The following is a 16,393-nucleotide window of genomic DNA, read 5'->3' on the forward strand; positions in this document are numbered from 1 at the left end:
GAACATAGTTCTCTGTGCTATACAGTATGACCTTTTATCCCCAACCTTGTTCTTAATGGTTAAATACTAAGGGTCTCTCCAAGAGAGTCCATTCAATACGAAAACACCTGCTTTTTCTAAGGATAGTTGAACATTATTCTGAAAACTCTAGCCTATGAAGCATGTTGTGAAAAAAAAAATGAGGCAGATTCTTGGATGGAGCAGGTAAAACAGTCGTTATTTTAGATATGCTTGTAGAGTTTAAAACTGAATCAGAAAATTTATGACAAGAGGGTCCAACTTACAAAATGCTTAAAATACAAAGAAAACAGCCTTGACAAGAAAATGTAATAATTTATGTGAAGAAAAGCATAAATCTTAATTGAGTTATAATACAGTTGAACCTTGAACAACACAGATTTCAACTTTGTGAATCCACCTATATGTGGATTTTCAAAACATATACAGTCAGCTCTCCATATTTGCACATTTTGAAATTTCTATCTGTAGTTGGTTGAATCCACAGATGTAAAACCCATGGGTGTGGACGGCTGCCTTTACCATGCCATTTTATATCAGGGACTTGGGCACCTGCAGACTTAGGCATATGTGGGAACTCCTGGAACCAATTTCCTGCAGGAACCGAGGGACGACTGTACTTGACTTGAAATTCTATCTTCATAAGAAATATGTTGAATATTGACAATATCTCAATTCTTACTAGATTATTTTTTAATTTTAAGATAAATTTAATAAAAACTTCAATGATTTTTTTGGGGGGGAGTGGAGGAAATCTTGTGAAACAATTCTAAATTCTGCCTGGGTAAAATTATAAGTTTTAAAAAAGTAAGGAAAAGGTATTTGCTCTGTTACATACTAAAATATATTAGAAAATTTCATTGGGAAGAGCATATTACATAGTATAATGTCTTGCATGTAAAAATATACAGCTGTACATATGCATATGCATATATACATGGCATATACATAAAGATTCTGGCAAACAATCACAAGAAATTCCCTCTCCTAGTTACTTGAAATAAAAAGAGCCAGGGGGCTGGGAAAAGAGTGAAAGAGGTCTCACTATTGTCTGAGAACCTTTCTGTACTATTTAAATTTTCTCACTTTGAACGTGTATTGACCTCTTTTTAAAAATATCAAAGCAGTTAATCAGGATGGAGGGATAACTGACCTTTTAAATGTTTGTTTTCTTTCTTTTTTTTTTTTTTACATTCACGTTATTAAGTTAAAATGTGTACTGAGCAAGAAATGAGCAAAAAGGAACTGTCTAGGCAGAAAGAGACCAATGTCTGTATAAACATTTGAACTGTGATCAAGGACAGACCAAAAGCAGAGAGAAATAGGAGAATCCATTGCTAAATGGGGTTGGAAGAACCAGAAAGTGACTCAGAACAATTCAGGGAATACATCATATCAATCACAAAATAAATTCCATTTAGGTTATAGCTACACGCTAAAAAAAATAAAAATTCTCTACGAGATTAGAGAACTTCATCTTATATGGGGTCTCCCTAAGCTTATAAGCAATTAAAAAGTGTTGTATCTACAAATTTCACTAGTTAAAAATGAAAATTTCTGTACACTAAAATATTAGACTAAATAAAATGATAACAAAAAATTAGGAACTTATTGTCTGTATGTGAGAAAATGCGCAGGCATGATAGCTTGTCTTCTTTGAAAGACTCTAAGCAGAAAAGACCAAAATCATAAACAAAAATAATGAAAATAAAGAAATGCAAGTTTAAACCGATTTTTTTGTAGTTAGCAAAAATGAAAAAAGGCCCACAACATAAGATCAAAACTACTGAACTATATGAACCACAACCGGATGTACACGTGACCACGTGAGTGTGTGTATGCAGGTCTACGGTAAAAATATACTTTTGCAGGTTGACCCAGATTCTATTCTTCTAGAAAGCCACCCTATTTACATGATCAGAAAAATATATATGGATTTATTTTCACATATATTCAATGTAATAATAATTTTGAAAAAAATCAAAAATTCTTAGTGTTATGCAGATTATTACTAAATTATGTAACAGCCACACAGTGGAATACTATGCAGCCTTTATTTAATCGTTCAACAAACATGGGAGTACCCACTCTGTGCCTGCCTGTTTTAGGTTTTAGGAATATAGCTAGTGAAAAGAAGACAGATAATAAGTAGCATAACATCTCACAGAGCTGCTGGTCTACCATAGCCGGGAGCAGGTTCCTTTCCCCTCCGTGACCCTGATCTCCCTCCTTCACCCCTTCCCCATGGCACAGGAGACCTGACCAGCATCGGCTTTTCCCTGTTTCTACCATGGTCATGGGCAAGCAGAAGGGCTAGGGCACCACAAGGCCCAGCACACACTCATCAGCACACACTCTGTTGTTTTTCTACTTTCAATTTCATTACTTTCTGCTCTAATCTGTATTATTTCCTTCCTCTGCTTACCTTACCTTTAGTTTGCTCTTCATTTTTCAGTGTCTTACAGTACAATATTAGGTTATTGATTTGAGATCTTTCTTCTTCCTTTAAAGTAGTCATTTACAGCTATAAATTTCTTTCTAAGTTTTCAGCTACTTTAGCTATATCCCATAAGTTTTAGTATGCTGTATCTTCAATCTCATTCATCTCAAAATATCTTCCAATTTCCTTTTTGATGTCTTCTTTGACTAGCTGGTTATTTGGGAGTGTGGTTTAATTTTTACATAGCTGTGAACTTCCCCAATTTCTTCCTGTTATTGATTTCTAACTTCATTCCATTGTGGTGGGAGGGTATACTTTCTATTATCTCTCTCCTTTTAAATTTATTGATATTTGTTCTATGAGCTCACATATGGTCTAATCTGGAGAATGTTCCATGTGCACTTGAAAAGAATGTGTATTTTGTTGTGGTTGACTAAAGTACTCTATAGATGTCTGCTAGGTCTAGTTGGTTTATAGTATTGTGCAAGTCTACTATTTCCTTGTTGATCTTCTTTTTTTTTTTTTTTTTTTGCCACACCATGCAGTGTGTGGGATCTTAGTTCCCCGACAAGGGATCGAACCTGTGCCCCTCGCAGTAGAAGCTCGGAGTTTTAACCACTGGACCACCAGGGAAGTCCCCATTATGAATTCTTATAGATTAAGGAAATTGCACTTCTAAGTGTGCTTTGTATTCTGAGTATTTTTTTCTAATTTGTTTTTAACTTTGTCATGATTTCTTCCATGCAGCTTTCTTCTTAATTTTTATATAGTTGACTTTAGGCAAGTTTTATAGTTTCTTGTCATACTGAAGAAGCCTTTCCCCTCTCCGAACTTGTAAGAATTTTTTTCTCATATTTTTGCAGTACTTTTTTGTTTCATATATTACAATTAATTCATTGATCCATCTAGTCTTAATTTTCTAATATAAGAAGAGCATAAGGAAGACACTATTATTTTTCAGAAGTCATCCTAGTTGCTCCATCACCATTATTGAATAGTCACTTTTTTATCATTGATAGGAAGTGTCATCATCATAACACATTATTAAGGAAAGGTTTTGAAAGTTGGTTTTTTTAGAGTATCTTTCATTACTGATAAATATGAATTAGATGAGAATGACAGATAGATCCTGCAGGGAAGAGTGAGGTCATCTGAAGGAGGAGAGCCTGGAGGTGAAGGTCAAGCCTTGGGACATGGGCTCCCAGGTCGTGACAGCTCCTGCAAGTCTTCAGCTCAGTTCCTGGAGAATACCTTTGCATTCCAGAGCACAGAACCCCCTTTCTTTGGGTCACCATTTGACTCTTCACAGCTTAAATTTTTTCCTATTGTTTTTTTGCCGGGGCAGATGGCATGAGCTTTATCTGAAGGCTTTTCCCTCCTTATTGTATTACTTCTGTGCCTCTTTGTGTCTTCCATTGACTGGCAGCTCGTTGAGGACAGGGATTAGGACTTTCTTCTCTCAGTTCTAGAGACCCAGGTGGTGTTGTCCAATACAGTAATCATTAGGCCCATGTGGGGATGGAGCACTTCAAATAGCTTCTCTGAATCAAGGTGTGTTGCAAGTGAAAAATACACTCTGAATTTCAAAGACAGTCTTTAAAAAAAAAAAAAAAAGGATCCCAATGTTTTAGATTTCTTATATTTTCCATCTCTTTGTTGAAGTTCTCACTGTGTTCATTCATTCTCCCCAGTTCGGCAAGCTTCTTTGTGACCATTACTTTGAACTCTTTATCAAGGAACTTACTTATCTCCATTTCATTAAGCGTTTTTCCTAAGGTTTTATCTTATTTTGTCATTTGGAACAGATTTCTTTATTTCTCCATTTCGCTTGACTCTCTGTGTTTGTTTCTATACAGTAGATGAAACAACCATCTCTCTCCCAGTCTTGAAGGAGTAGCCTTGTGTAGGCAATGAATTTTTTGTTCAGCCCTCCCCCAGCTCTTAGTCATCTCTCAAACTTTTGGGATTGCTGAAGCAGCCTATTATATTTTTTAAGTGTTCCCAGTAGTTGAGCATGTGCCAAGACGTGTCCTATCCCAAAGGAGAAGATCTCAATGCCTAGATTCAGGATGACTGGAAGCCAGCCACACATGCACAAAGAAAATTACGGGCTAATATCCTTGATGAACATAGATGCCAAAATCTTCAACAAAATATTAGAAAACTGAATTCAACAATACCTTAAAAGGACCATGCAACATGATCAAGTGGGATTTATTGTAAGGATGCAAACTATGGTTCAAAATCCACAAATCAGTCAATGTGACACACCACATTAACAAGATGAAGAATAAAAATGATATGATCATCTCAATAGATGCAGAAAAAGCATCTGACAAAATTCAACATTGATTTATGATAAAACTCTCAACAAAGCAGATATAGAGGGAATAGACCTCAACATAATAAAGGCCATATCTGACAAGGCCACAGCAAACATCATATTCAATGGTGGAAAGCTAAAATTACCTCTTCTAAGATCAGGAACAAGATAAGGACACTCACTCTTGTCACTTTTATTTAACATAGTATTGGAAGTCCCAGCCAGAATGATTAGGTAAGAAAAAGGAATAAAAGACATCCAAAATGGAAAGGAGTAAGTAAAATTGTCACATGTCACAGATGACATGATATTATGTATAGAAAATCCTAAAAATGCCATCGAAAAAACTCTTAGAACTAATCAATGAATTCAGTAAAGTTACAGGATACAAAATCAACATGAAAACATCTGGTTGCATTTCTTTACACTAATAAAAAACCAGCAGAAAGAGAAATTAAGAAAACAATCTAATTTACAATTGCATCTAAAAAAGAAAATTCCTATGAATACATTTAACCAAGGAGGTCAAAGGCCTGTATATTGAAAACTACATTGAAGAAGACACAAATAAATGGAAAGATAGTCCATGCCCATGGATTTAAAGAATCAATACTGTTAAAATGTTCATACACCTAAAACAATCTATAGATTCAATGCAATCTCTATCAAAATTTCAATGACATTTTTCACAGAAATAGAGCAAAGAATTAAAATTTGTACTGAACCACAAAAGACCCTGAATAGCCAAAGAATCTTAAGAAAGGAAAGCAAAGCTGGAGGCATCTTGCTTCCTGATTTCAAACTATATTATAAAGCTATTTCAATTAAACAGTATGGTATTGGCATAAAAACAGACACATAAATCAGTGGAATAGAATAGAGAGCCCCAAAATAAACCCATGCACATATGGTCAATTAACTTATGCCACGAGAGCCAAGAATATACAATGGGAAAGGACATTCTCTTCAGTAAATGGTGTTGGGAAAACTGGACAGCAACATGCACAAGAATGGAACTGGACCACTATCTTATACCATACACACAATCAACCCAAAATGGATTAAAGAGTTGAACATAAGAACTGAAACCATAAAACTCCTAGAAAAAAACATAGACAGTAAGCAACTTGACACTGATCCTGGCAATGATTTTTTGAATCTGACACCAAAAGCAAAAGCAACAAAAGCAAACATAAAAAAGTGGGACTACAAAGCTTCTGCACAGCAAAGGGAACTGTTAACAAAATGAAAAGGCAACATATTGAATGCGAGAAAACAGTTGTAAATCATGTATCTTATAAACAGGTAATATTCAAAATATATAAGGAGCTCATACAACTCAATAGCAAAAATCCCCCAAACAATCCCATTTAAAAATTAGCAGAAGTTCTGAATAGACATTTTTCCAAAGACATACAGATAGCCAATAGGTACATAAAAATATGGTCAACATCATTAATCATCAGGGAAATGCAAATCAAAACCACAATGAGATATTGCCTCACACCTGTTAGAATGGCTATTATCAAAAAGACAAAAAAAGAATAAGCGTTGGGGAGGATGTGAAGAAAAGGGGACCCTTGTGTACTGTTGGTGGGAATGCAAATTTGTGCAACCACCATAGAAAACAGTATGCAGATTTCTCAAAGAGTTAAAAATATAACTACTATATGATTCTGCAATTTCACCTCTGTGTATTTATCCAAAGAAAATGAAAACGCTAACTAAAAAAGATATAAGCACCCCATGTTCACTGCAGTATTATTTACAATACTCAAGAAATGGACACAACTGAAGTGTCCATTGATGGGTGAATGTATAAAGAAATTGTGGTATATATATATATATATATAATATATATATATATATATATATATAAACACAGTGGAATATTATTCCACCACAAAAATTTAAATCTCTCCATGCATGACAACGTGGGTGGACCTTGAGGGCATTATGCTTGGTGAAAAAGTCAGACAAAGAAAAATACCATATGATCTCTCTTATATGCAGAATCTAAAAAAAAAATTTAAAAAAAAGCTCATAGATACAGAGAACAGATTGATGGTTGCAACAGGTGGGGTAGGAGTGCAGGATGGGTGAAATGGATGAACTGTTTTGTATGGTTTTGGTTTTCAGTTTAAATAAATTGAATAATATTTTTTATTTAAAAAATTAAATAAATTAAAGACCCTATCTACAAACATAGTCTTATTCTGAGCTACTGTCGGTTAGGATTTAAACATATGAATTTGGTGGTGGAGGAGCACAATTCAGCCCATAACAGGCACGTAGGAAAAATACAAAATCATCTAACATACATGTAAATAAGTAAATAAAATAAAAAGGAAGTTGACAACCTGTCCTCAAAAATAGTCTGTCAATTTCCCACTAAATATCAAGGAGTCACAGAAAAAGATGAAACAGCAATTCAGGATAGGATCTCTGTGCAATAAATGATATCATAGAGACAACTGGAGAAATATGAATGGGGTCTGAGGATTAGCTGATAGTACCCTTTGGATGTTAATTTTCTGATTCTGAAGGCTGCATTTAACTATGGGGGTAGAATGTTCTGGTTTGTTGGAAACCCCCACCGAAGCATTAAGGGGTGATGTGCATTCTGTCATTGACTTGTTCTCAGATGCTTCAAGGAAATATGTTTAGTACGGTTTTTGCAATTTTCTGTAATTTGAGAGTGTTTTAAGTCAGGATGTTAAATTTTAAAAAGAAGAAGATTGAACCAAAAACAAGTTATGTGGAGCCCAGTTTGACTGGCTGGATCCAAATAAGACAAAATGCAGCCCTCTGACACCTAAAATTCTTTGAAGAACTTAGAGACAGCTGTGCTAATGTGTGTCCCTCTAGTCCTCCCTTTTCCAGGCTGGGCCTCCTCTGAGTTTAGGCAATGGCTGCGTCCTCTTTTTCTGCTCACACAATCCTATTGCCTCCTATGCTCCCGGACTTGCATGCTATGACCTGCTAGATTCACTTAGTTCTAGCAGGTGTTCTCTGCAAATGAATACAGTTGGTTATTTCTTCCTTTCCGATCTTTATGCCTTTCTCCTCTGACTTAGAGCAATGTCCAGAACCTGAGTAGAATCATCTTGTATCTGTTTTGCTAAGTAGTATTTTTCAAGGAATTTGTCCATTTTATTCAAGTTGTCAAATTTATCAGCATAAAATTATTATTCATAAGATCCCCTTATTATCCTTTTCATGGCTGCAGAGTTTGTAATAATATCCCATCGTTACTTCTTTATATTGGGTTTTTTTTTTGCTTTTTTTTCTTTTAAAATTTGGTTTATTGATTTTATTTTATTCATTCTGTTGATTATTTCAAAGAATCAATGCTTGGTTTGTCAATTCCTTTAACTGTTTGTATTCTATCTCATTGATTTCTACTCATATTATTATTTCCTTCTTATTCTTTTGAGTTTAATTTGCACTTATTTTACGGTGATTAATGTGGATCTTCCAGTCACTGATTTTATTTTATTTTTTAAAATTTTACTCCCTATTTCTCCCAACCCCCTCTTCTTTTAACAGAAGGAAGGTCTTTAATTGCAAACTACACAGTTTACTCTAAGCACTGCTTTAGCAGTCTTCCACAAATTTCCATGTGGTATGTATTCAGTATTATTTATTTTGAAATTAAAAAAAATTCTCTTTTGATTTCATCTAAGAACCATGAATGCTTTGGAGGTATGTTGCTTTAAACTCAAATTTTGGAGTTTTTTTTTCTAGAGATCATTCTTGACTAGTAATGTAATTTCATTGAAGTCAGAGAACAGAGTCTATACGATTTCATTGCTTTTAAACTTATTTAGACTTTTTAAAATTGTCCAAAATGTGGTCTATGTTGATGAAAGTACCACGTTCGTCAAAAAAGAATGAGACTTCATTAGATGTTGCAGTGTGCTCTCTGAATGTCAATTAAGTCAAGGTGGTTGATAGGGGTTTTTTTGTTCTTTTTTTTTAAGTTTGTTTTTAATTTGGTCGTGCCGCAGGGCTTCCGGCATCTTAGTTCCCCAACCAGGGAGTGAACAGGTGCCCTCTGCGGTGAAAGCAGAGTCCTAACCACCGGACTGCGGGGCAATTCCCATGGTGGTTGATAGTGTTACTACCCTTTCTCATTTTCATTAAAGGGTGATATGATAGTCCTTTAATTTCATCAGTTTTTGCCTTATGTATTGATATTTTAAAGCTCTACTATTAGGCACATAATATTTATGATTAAGATGTCTTCCTGATGAATTGACACTTTTAACACTACAAATGGTGCCTTTTTAAAAATCTTTGGTAACATCAAGTGAAAACTTGAAATTGACTCCATGGTGCCTTTGGACCTGGGCAATCCCTCAACAGGACATTCAGTTACCTCTGTTCTGTTCCCAACCTGCCAGTCATATTTCCCACCATAAATACCCCCTAGAACAGGACAAGGACATCATACCAGCATTAGTGCAGGCATCTTAGAACCCATGTGCGTTCAGGGGAGGCACGTCTGGAGCTTGCTGAGCAGCCCTGTGCAGGGACAGTTCCGGCCACAGGGAGCTGAGGCAGAGACACAAAGACCCCCCCTCACCCCCATAAACACCACCAAGGTCACCAAGGTGAAAAGAGCCTGGAGGGGCTGCAAGACAGAGGTGACAATGCTACTGGTGGCAGGGACACTGGTGGACATGGGGTGAAAAGTCCACACGGACAGGATCACAGACAAGAACGAAGTCAAAGTAAAAGGGGGAGGGGGTGGGCGAGGAGGAGGCTTCCTAGTGTGTAATCCCCACTGCACCCTGTTTGAGGGACCCGGGTGTGGTGGAGATCTGAGGCTTTGCCGACCCACAGACCTCTGTGTCTGTGGGGGCGGGGGGTGTGTGTGTGTGAGAGAGAGACAGAGACAGAGGAGGGAGACAGGAGGGCTGCACTGGAGCAGCAGCGTGGGACAAAAGAGAGAAGGTAACGAGGGGACTTCCTTGGCAGGCCAGTGGTTATGACTCCCCGCTTCCACTGCAGGAGTCAAGGGTTCGATCCCTGGTTAGGAAACTAAGATCCCACATGCTGCCAGCATGGCAAAAAAAAAAAAAAAAAAAAAGAGGGAGGAAATGAGAAGGAAGGAGGAGATGTGGAAGTGTGTTAAGTTGAGCCCTGTGTAGACTCTACTGACCCTGCTCTGCCCAGAGATGAATCATGAGCAGGGATTTCCCTCTCCTGCTTCCCGCCCCCGTCGCTTCCTGCCCTCCCCCCCCGCCCCCCCCTTAGACTGCAAAACAGTCTAGTTTGATCTTCACTCTCTCTTTTTCCTGATAAGAGTCAACCAAACAAACACTACTCTTTGCTTGACGAGACAAACACACCCTAAAGCTACACCGTTACTCTTTTTTTTTTTAAAGATTCTTTAAATTCTCTAGTGCTTTACAATTTTCAAACGTTTCACACACGCGTGATTTCATATAATCCCATAACAACACTTCTTTTCCCCTTAACCCTATATTGCCCCTCCCTGATTCCCTCTCCCTACTGGTAACCACCAGGTTGTTCTCTATATGCGTGAGTCTGGTTCTTTTTTGTTTTATTCACTAGTTTGTTGTATTTTTCAGATTCCACATATAGGTAATATCATTCAGTGTTTGTCCTTTACTCTTAACCTGAGCAGCTGTGACATAGTGCGTCAGACTTGTTCTCAAAGTCTTCTTGTGGTCTGAGGTCTGTTTCTTCTGAGATTTTTGTGGGTTTGGATGGTTGTTGTATAGGTAAAAAGACAAGCTACGATAACACTAAAGCCTTCCGCCTCCTAGCTCAGGGCAGCCATTAAATAGTTTTTCCAGGATGCACACCTTACCTGTTTCGATCTCAAAATGGAAATAAAAATAAAAGCTTCACACCCTTTCCTCCTAAACTAAAGACAGAGCCCCTGGGGTTAGCTGTATGATTACTGGTGGTTTACCCTGTAAGCCCTGTATGTTGCTGTGGAAGAAAGTGCCCGGAAGGAATTTGGCAAATTGCTCACAGCAGCCAAGAACGGGTGCTGAATGCAACGGAGGATGGGAAAGCTACTTATCTGTAAAAATCAATGGGAAGAATAGATGCAATGAGCATGTTTTAGAATTTAAACAGAGGCATAAAAGGGGGGAGGGGGAGGGGAGGAGAGGGGAGGGAGGGGGACGGGAGGGGAGGGGGAGGGGAGGGGGAGGGGAGAGGGGAGGGGAGGGGGAGGGGAGGGGAGGGGAGGGGAGGGGAGGGGGAGGGGAGGGGGAGGGGAGGGGAGGGGGAGGGGAGGGGAGGGGAGGGGGAGGGGAGGGGAGGGGGAGGGGAGGGGGAGGGGAGGGGAGGGGGAGGGGAGGGGAGGGGGAGGGGAGGGGAGGGGAGGGGGAGGGGAGGGGAGGGGGAGGGGAGGGGAGGGGAGGGGGGGAGGGGAGGGGGAGGGGAGGGGAGGGGGAGGGGAGGGAGGAAGCTGGGAAGGAAAGGAAAGGAGAGGGAGGAGAGAGGGGGTGCGAAGCGGAGTAAGGTAATGAGAGGGAAGGGCTGGGCCATATCAAGGCTTGCTAAGGAGTTTTCAACTCTTCTCTCTGGAATTTACTTCGGGGGCAGCCAGACAAGCCTAGGAATGCGGGCTTTTCTCCCTCTGGGCCCGGTCGGTCCTGCCGGGTCATGACTCTGCTCCTTCTCCCGACTCTGCCCACTGCTGGTCCCGCTCAGACAACCCGGGCCGCAGGTGACTCGGGCAGGCACCCCACCGTGTCCCCACGTCCCGCCCACCCCCTTTCCCGGCCGCCAAGCGCGCCTTCCGGAGCCAGGATCCGCGATAGGGACTCACCGACTGCAGGACACCCAAAAGGACGAAGATGAGAGCCCTGGGGCCCCGGAACGGAGGCCTGGGACTAGGAACCGAGGCCCGGGAGCCCGAGGCGGCCGGCGCGGTACGTCCCCGCTGCCTCGTGCGGTCGGGGAGCGCTCGCTGTTCAGGTCGCCTCGAGGGGACAGCCGGCAGCGCCATCAGGGATCGAGAGTGTCTTTTGCTGAACGCGAGAAAGTCCGCTTCTGATTGCTAGTTGCTGGAAGTCTGCGGGATACCGCGGTTCCGAAGCACCGCTCTCGCGGGTTTGGGGTGAATGAGGAGAGCTGGTGGCCCCGCCTAGTCTTACGCGGGTATTGCGCAATCAGTGCCGGGCGAATAAGAAGCTCCTTCTTCCTCTGAACTGGACAAAAGACGGAGTTGGCGTTAAAAACCCTTCCTGAAGCGGGTCCCTTACCAGGGCCAACGACGCTCCCGAGCTACCGCTCTGGGCTTCTCACTACAGCCTTCTGCCCACTCTCAGCTTCTGCTCCTTCCACCCTTATTGGCAGGGTGGGTGCATGAATATCACTGCCTTCAGAGTCACTTTGCAGCTCTGTCCCAGTGCTAAGCTTCTGAGCCAGAGGCTTGATCTTAGCGTCTCAGTAACCAGGTGCTTGGCTGGAGCAGACACTCAATGAACACGTGGGTGGACAGAATGAAGGTCGCAGAGGCAGCAAGCGGTGGATCTGAATTCAGGTCACCATTAGGCTCCCGAACTCCCCCGTCACCACCTTGCACGTTCCCGTAATTCCAGGTCTGTCATCTGACTTTCGCACTCAGGACTTCATGCCATCTCTTCTTAACCCTGCTGCTCCTGCAGTCAGGCAAGCTGGAGGAATCCACTTTATTAAGCCTTTCTTCGGAGTTTTCCTTCTCTGTAGATTCTTTAAAGCCCTTGGGAAACAAAACTGCTGGAGACTAATTGGCACGTGAAACCAAATGGGCCAAGAGGGGGGTCTCTACGTGGGTCAGGCCCTTCCAGCTGTCCCTACACACTGGGCACTCTGCTGGGCCCAAGTTCTGTGGAGTCCAGTATTCAGAGAGCGGCACAAGGCTAGGTCCTGCTCACAGGGTGACTGAAGGGCTGGGGACTGAGTAGGAGAGAAGGGAACCTGGGAGCCTCCAGCTCCACCCCTTGTATCAGTTTTGTGAGGCCAGGGTAGTAGGAATTAAAATTCATTCTTCTCCATATGTTTATCCAATTGTTGCAACATCATTTATTGAAAAGACTTTCTTTTCCCATTGAATTATATTACTGCCTTTGTTGAAATTCAATTGATTATATATATGTTCCATTTCTGGACTCTATATTCTGTTCCATGGATCTATTAATTTTCTATCCTTATGCCAATACCATGTTGCCTTGATTACTGTAGCTTTATACAGTGTTGAAATCAGGTAGTTTAAGTCCTCCAACTGTTTTTTTTTCCTGGAATTGTTTGCATTTCCATGTAAGTTTTATATAAATTAAAATATTCAATTAAAAAATCCTGTTGTGAGACCTACTAGAGAATGGACTTGAGGATACGGGGAGGGGGAAAGGTAAGCTGGGGCAAAGTGAGACAGTGGCATGGACATATATACACTACCAAACGTAAAACAGATAGCTAGTGGGAAGCAGCCGCATAGCACAGGGAGATCAGCTCTGTGCTTTGTGACCACCTAGAGGGGTGGGCTAGGGAGGGTGGGAGGGAGGGAGACACAAGAAAGAAGAGATATGGTGATACATGAATATGTATAGCTGATTCACTTTGTTATAGATCAGAAACTAACACACCGTTGTAAAGCAATTATACTCCAATAAAGATGTTAAAAAAATAAAATCCTGCTATGATTTTAAGTGGCATTGCATTAAATGTGGTGATTGATGAGAAGAATTGACATTTTAACAATATTGTTTTCCAATCAATGAGATGGTTTTGTTTTAGATCTTTCTTACTTTATCTTGATAATATTTTGTAAGCTTTCTGTGTACAAATTGTACACATCTTTTGTAAATGTATTCCCAAATGTTTTTGATGCTATTTTCAGTGGAATTGCTTTAGATTATTTTATTTTCAAATTGTTTTTGTGCTGATGTTTAGAAACACAACTGATTTTTCTGCATTGATCGTGTATCCTATGATATTGCTAAATTTATGTATTTCTAGTTGTTTTGTAGATTGTTTAGGATTTTCTACATAAGCAATCATATTGTCTGCAACTAAACGCAGTCTTACTTCTCCTTTTCCAGTCTTTATTCCTTTTGTCTTTCTTGCTTAATTGCCCTGGCTAGGACTTCCAGTACAATGTTAAATAGAAATGGTGAAAACAGAATTGCTTGTTTTATTCTTAATTTTAGAGGGAAAGCATCCAGTATATCACTGTTACATATGAGATTAGTTGTAGCGTTTTCATAGATACCATCTATCAGATTAATTAACTTCCGTTCCAAGTTTGGTATAAATTTTTATCATGAATGAGTTTTGAATTTTGTCAAATGATATTTTTCTACATCTATTGAGATGATCTTATGGCTTTTCTCCTTTATTAAAATGATGAATCAAATTGATGGACTTTAATATGTTAAACCTACCTTGAATATCTGGGCTAAATTTCACTTGTCATGATGTATTGTCCTTTTCACATATTTGCTAGATTTGATTTGCTAACACTTTTCTTAAGGATTTTTTGTGTCTGTATTCACGAGAGATAATAGTCTATAATTTTCTCCTTCTATGATGTCTTTGTAAGGTTTTGGTATCAGTATCAAGCTGGCCTTATAAAATAAGATCAATTTTCTTGAGACTTTTATAAGATTGGTATTATTTCTTTTGTAAAGGTTTGATAGCATTCACCAATAACACCACCTGGACCCGAAGGCTATTTGTTTATGTTTTTGTTTGAGTGTGCGTGTGGTTTTTGATAATAAATTCAATCTTTTAATAGATATGGTGCTATTCAGATTTTCTATTTGTTCGTGTATTTGTTTTGGCAAGTGACGTTTTTCAAGGAATTTGTCTCTTTTATCTAAGCTGTCAAATATACTGGCATAAAGTTGTTCACACTATTCTCATATTATCTTTAATGATCATAGTGATATCCTATTATTCTGACTTTGGTAATTTGAGTTTTCTCTCTTTTTCTTGATGAATTTTGCTAGGGATTTATAAATGTTATTAATCTTTTCAAATAACTATGTGATCTACATTAATTTTCTTTCTTTTACAGGTTCATTTTCTGTTTCTATTTCATAGATTTCTTCTCTTTGTTTTTACCTTTCTTCTACTTATTTTGGGTTTATTTTGACTTTTTCTATCTTCTCAAATAGCAAATAAAATCATTGATTTTAACCTTCTCTTATTTACAAATATAAACATTTACACCCTCTAACCCTTACTCTAGCTGCTTCCCATAAATTTTGATATGTTGCAGTATCATTATCATTCAGCTTGAAATATTTTCTAGTAGTTTCTCCTTTGATTCATGGATTATTTAGAAGTATGCTCTTTAAATTCCAGATATGGAAGTTTTTTAAAAAATATCTTATTGTTTTTGGTTTCTAATTCAATTCCTTTGCAACCAGAACACATACTCTGGTACAATTTCAAACCTTTTAAATTTATCAAATCTTGTTTTATGGCCCAGAATATGATCTACCTTAGTGAATATACCATGTGCATTTAAAAGGAATGAGTATTCTACAGTTGTTGGGTACAGTGCTCTATAAATGTTATAAATGTTATAAATGTTAATTAGGTCAAAGTAGTTGAGGAATTTTTCAGAACTTCTATGACTTTACTGATTTTTTTTTCTCACTAGTTGTTCTATGAGTTGTTGAGCAAAGGGTGTTAAAAATTTCTCTGACTGTAGATTTGTCTGTTTCTCCCACTAATCATGTCCATTTCTGCTTCAAATCTTTAAAGCTCTGTTATTAGGTATACACATATTTTTGAGCATTATGTCATTCTGATGAACTGACTCTTTTATCATTATGCATCCTTCTTTATCTTTGCTAATATGCCTAATATTGAATCTACTTTGTTTGAAACAATGAGAGGCACACCAGCTTTCTTATACTTACTGGTTGCATTGTATGTCTTTGCCCATCTTTTACTTTCATTCTATCTGGAATCAGGAATTTGGGATTAAAATATACACACTACTATATATAAAGTAGATAACTAACAAGGACCTAATGTACAGCATAAGGAACTATACTCAATATCTTATAATAACCTATAATGGAATAGAATGTAAAAAAAGAATATGTATGTATATTTGTTAAAAAAAAATAAAGTCCATATGCTTTAGACAGCTTATAATTTCAGCTGGCTTTTTTTCCAGTTGGAGGATCTCAGCCTTATAACTGGAATGTTTATTCTAGTTACACTTATTGTTGTAGCCTTATCTGGAATATACGATCTGCCACAATTTCTTCATTTTGCCCTTGTTTTTAAAAAATATTTTCACTGGATATAAATGAATCATGACTCAGCAGGTTCCTTTCACGGCTTCAAAGATTCTGAGCTCCACTGTTTAAGTCAGTTGTCATTCGGTGGTCTTACAAATGCAAAAAAAAAAAAAAGGTTTTTCATGCACAAAGCCACTGACTATGCTGTGCCCAGGTGGTGTCTTCTTTATATTTATCTTTCTTTGGCATTTTCTGAGCTTTTTGAATTTGTAACTTGGTGTTTTGCACTACACGTGAGAAAATTACAGCCATTTTTTTTCTCATTTGTTCAGCCATTTGTTTTCAGTCTCCAATTCCAAATATATTCCATGGTATTGTCCC

At 38.6% G+C, this 16,393-nt stretch overlaps 1 protein-coding gene across 1 annotated transcript in view; it reads right to left on the reverse strand.

Moving 5' to 3' along the window:
* Positions 1 to 11,778, reverse strand: part of LOC309824089 (tumor necrosis factor receptor superfamily member 10A-like) — a gene marked incomplete at its 5' end in the record, with an annotated part of 35,348 nt that extends 23,570 nt beyond the window's left edge. The window contains one exon of the mRNA XM_082656848.1: positions 11,599 to 11,778. Coding sequence (XP_082512974.1) covers positions 11,599 to 11,778 — 180 coding nt within the window. The remainder of the gene's footprint in view (positions 1 to 11,598) is intronic.
* Positions 11,779 to 16,393: the final 4,615 nt, after the last annotated feature.

The sequence above is a fragment of the Grampus griseus genome, assembly GCF_964374135.1.
Source record: "Grampus griseus genome assembly, chromosome: 6".
In the NCBI taxonomy this organism is placed as follows: Eukaryota; Metazoa; Chordata; class Mammalia; order Artiodactyla; family Delphinidae; genus Grampus; species Grampus griseus.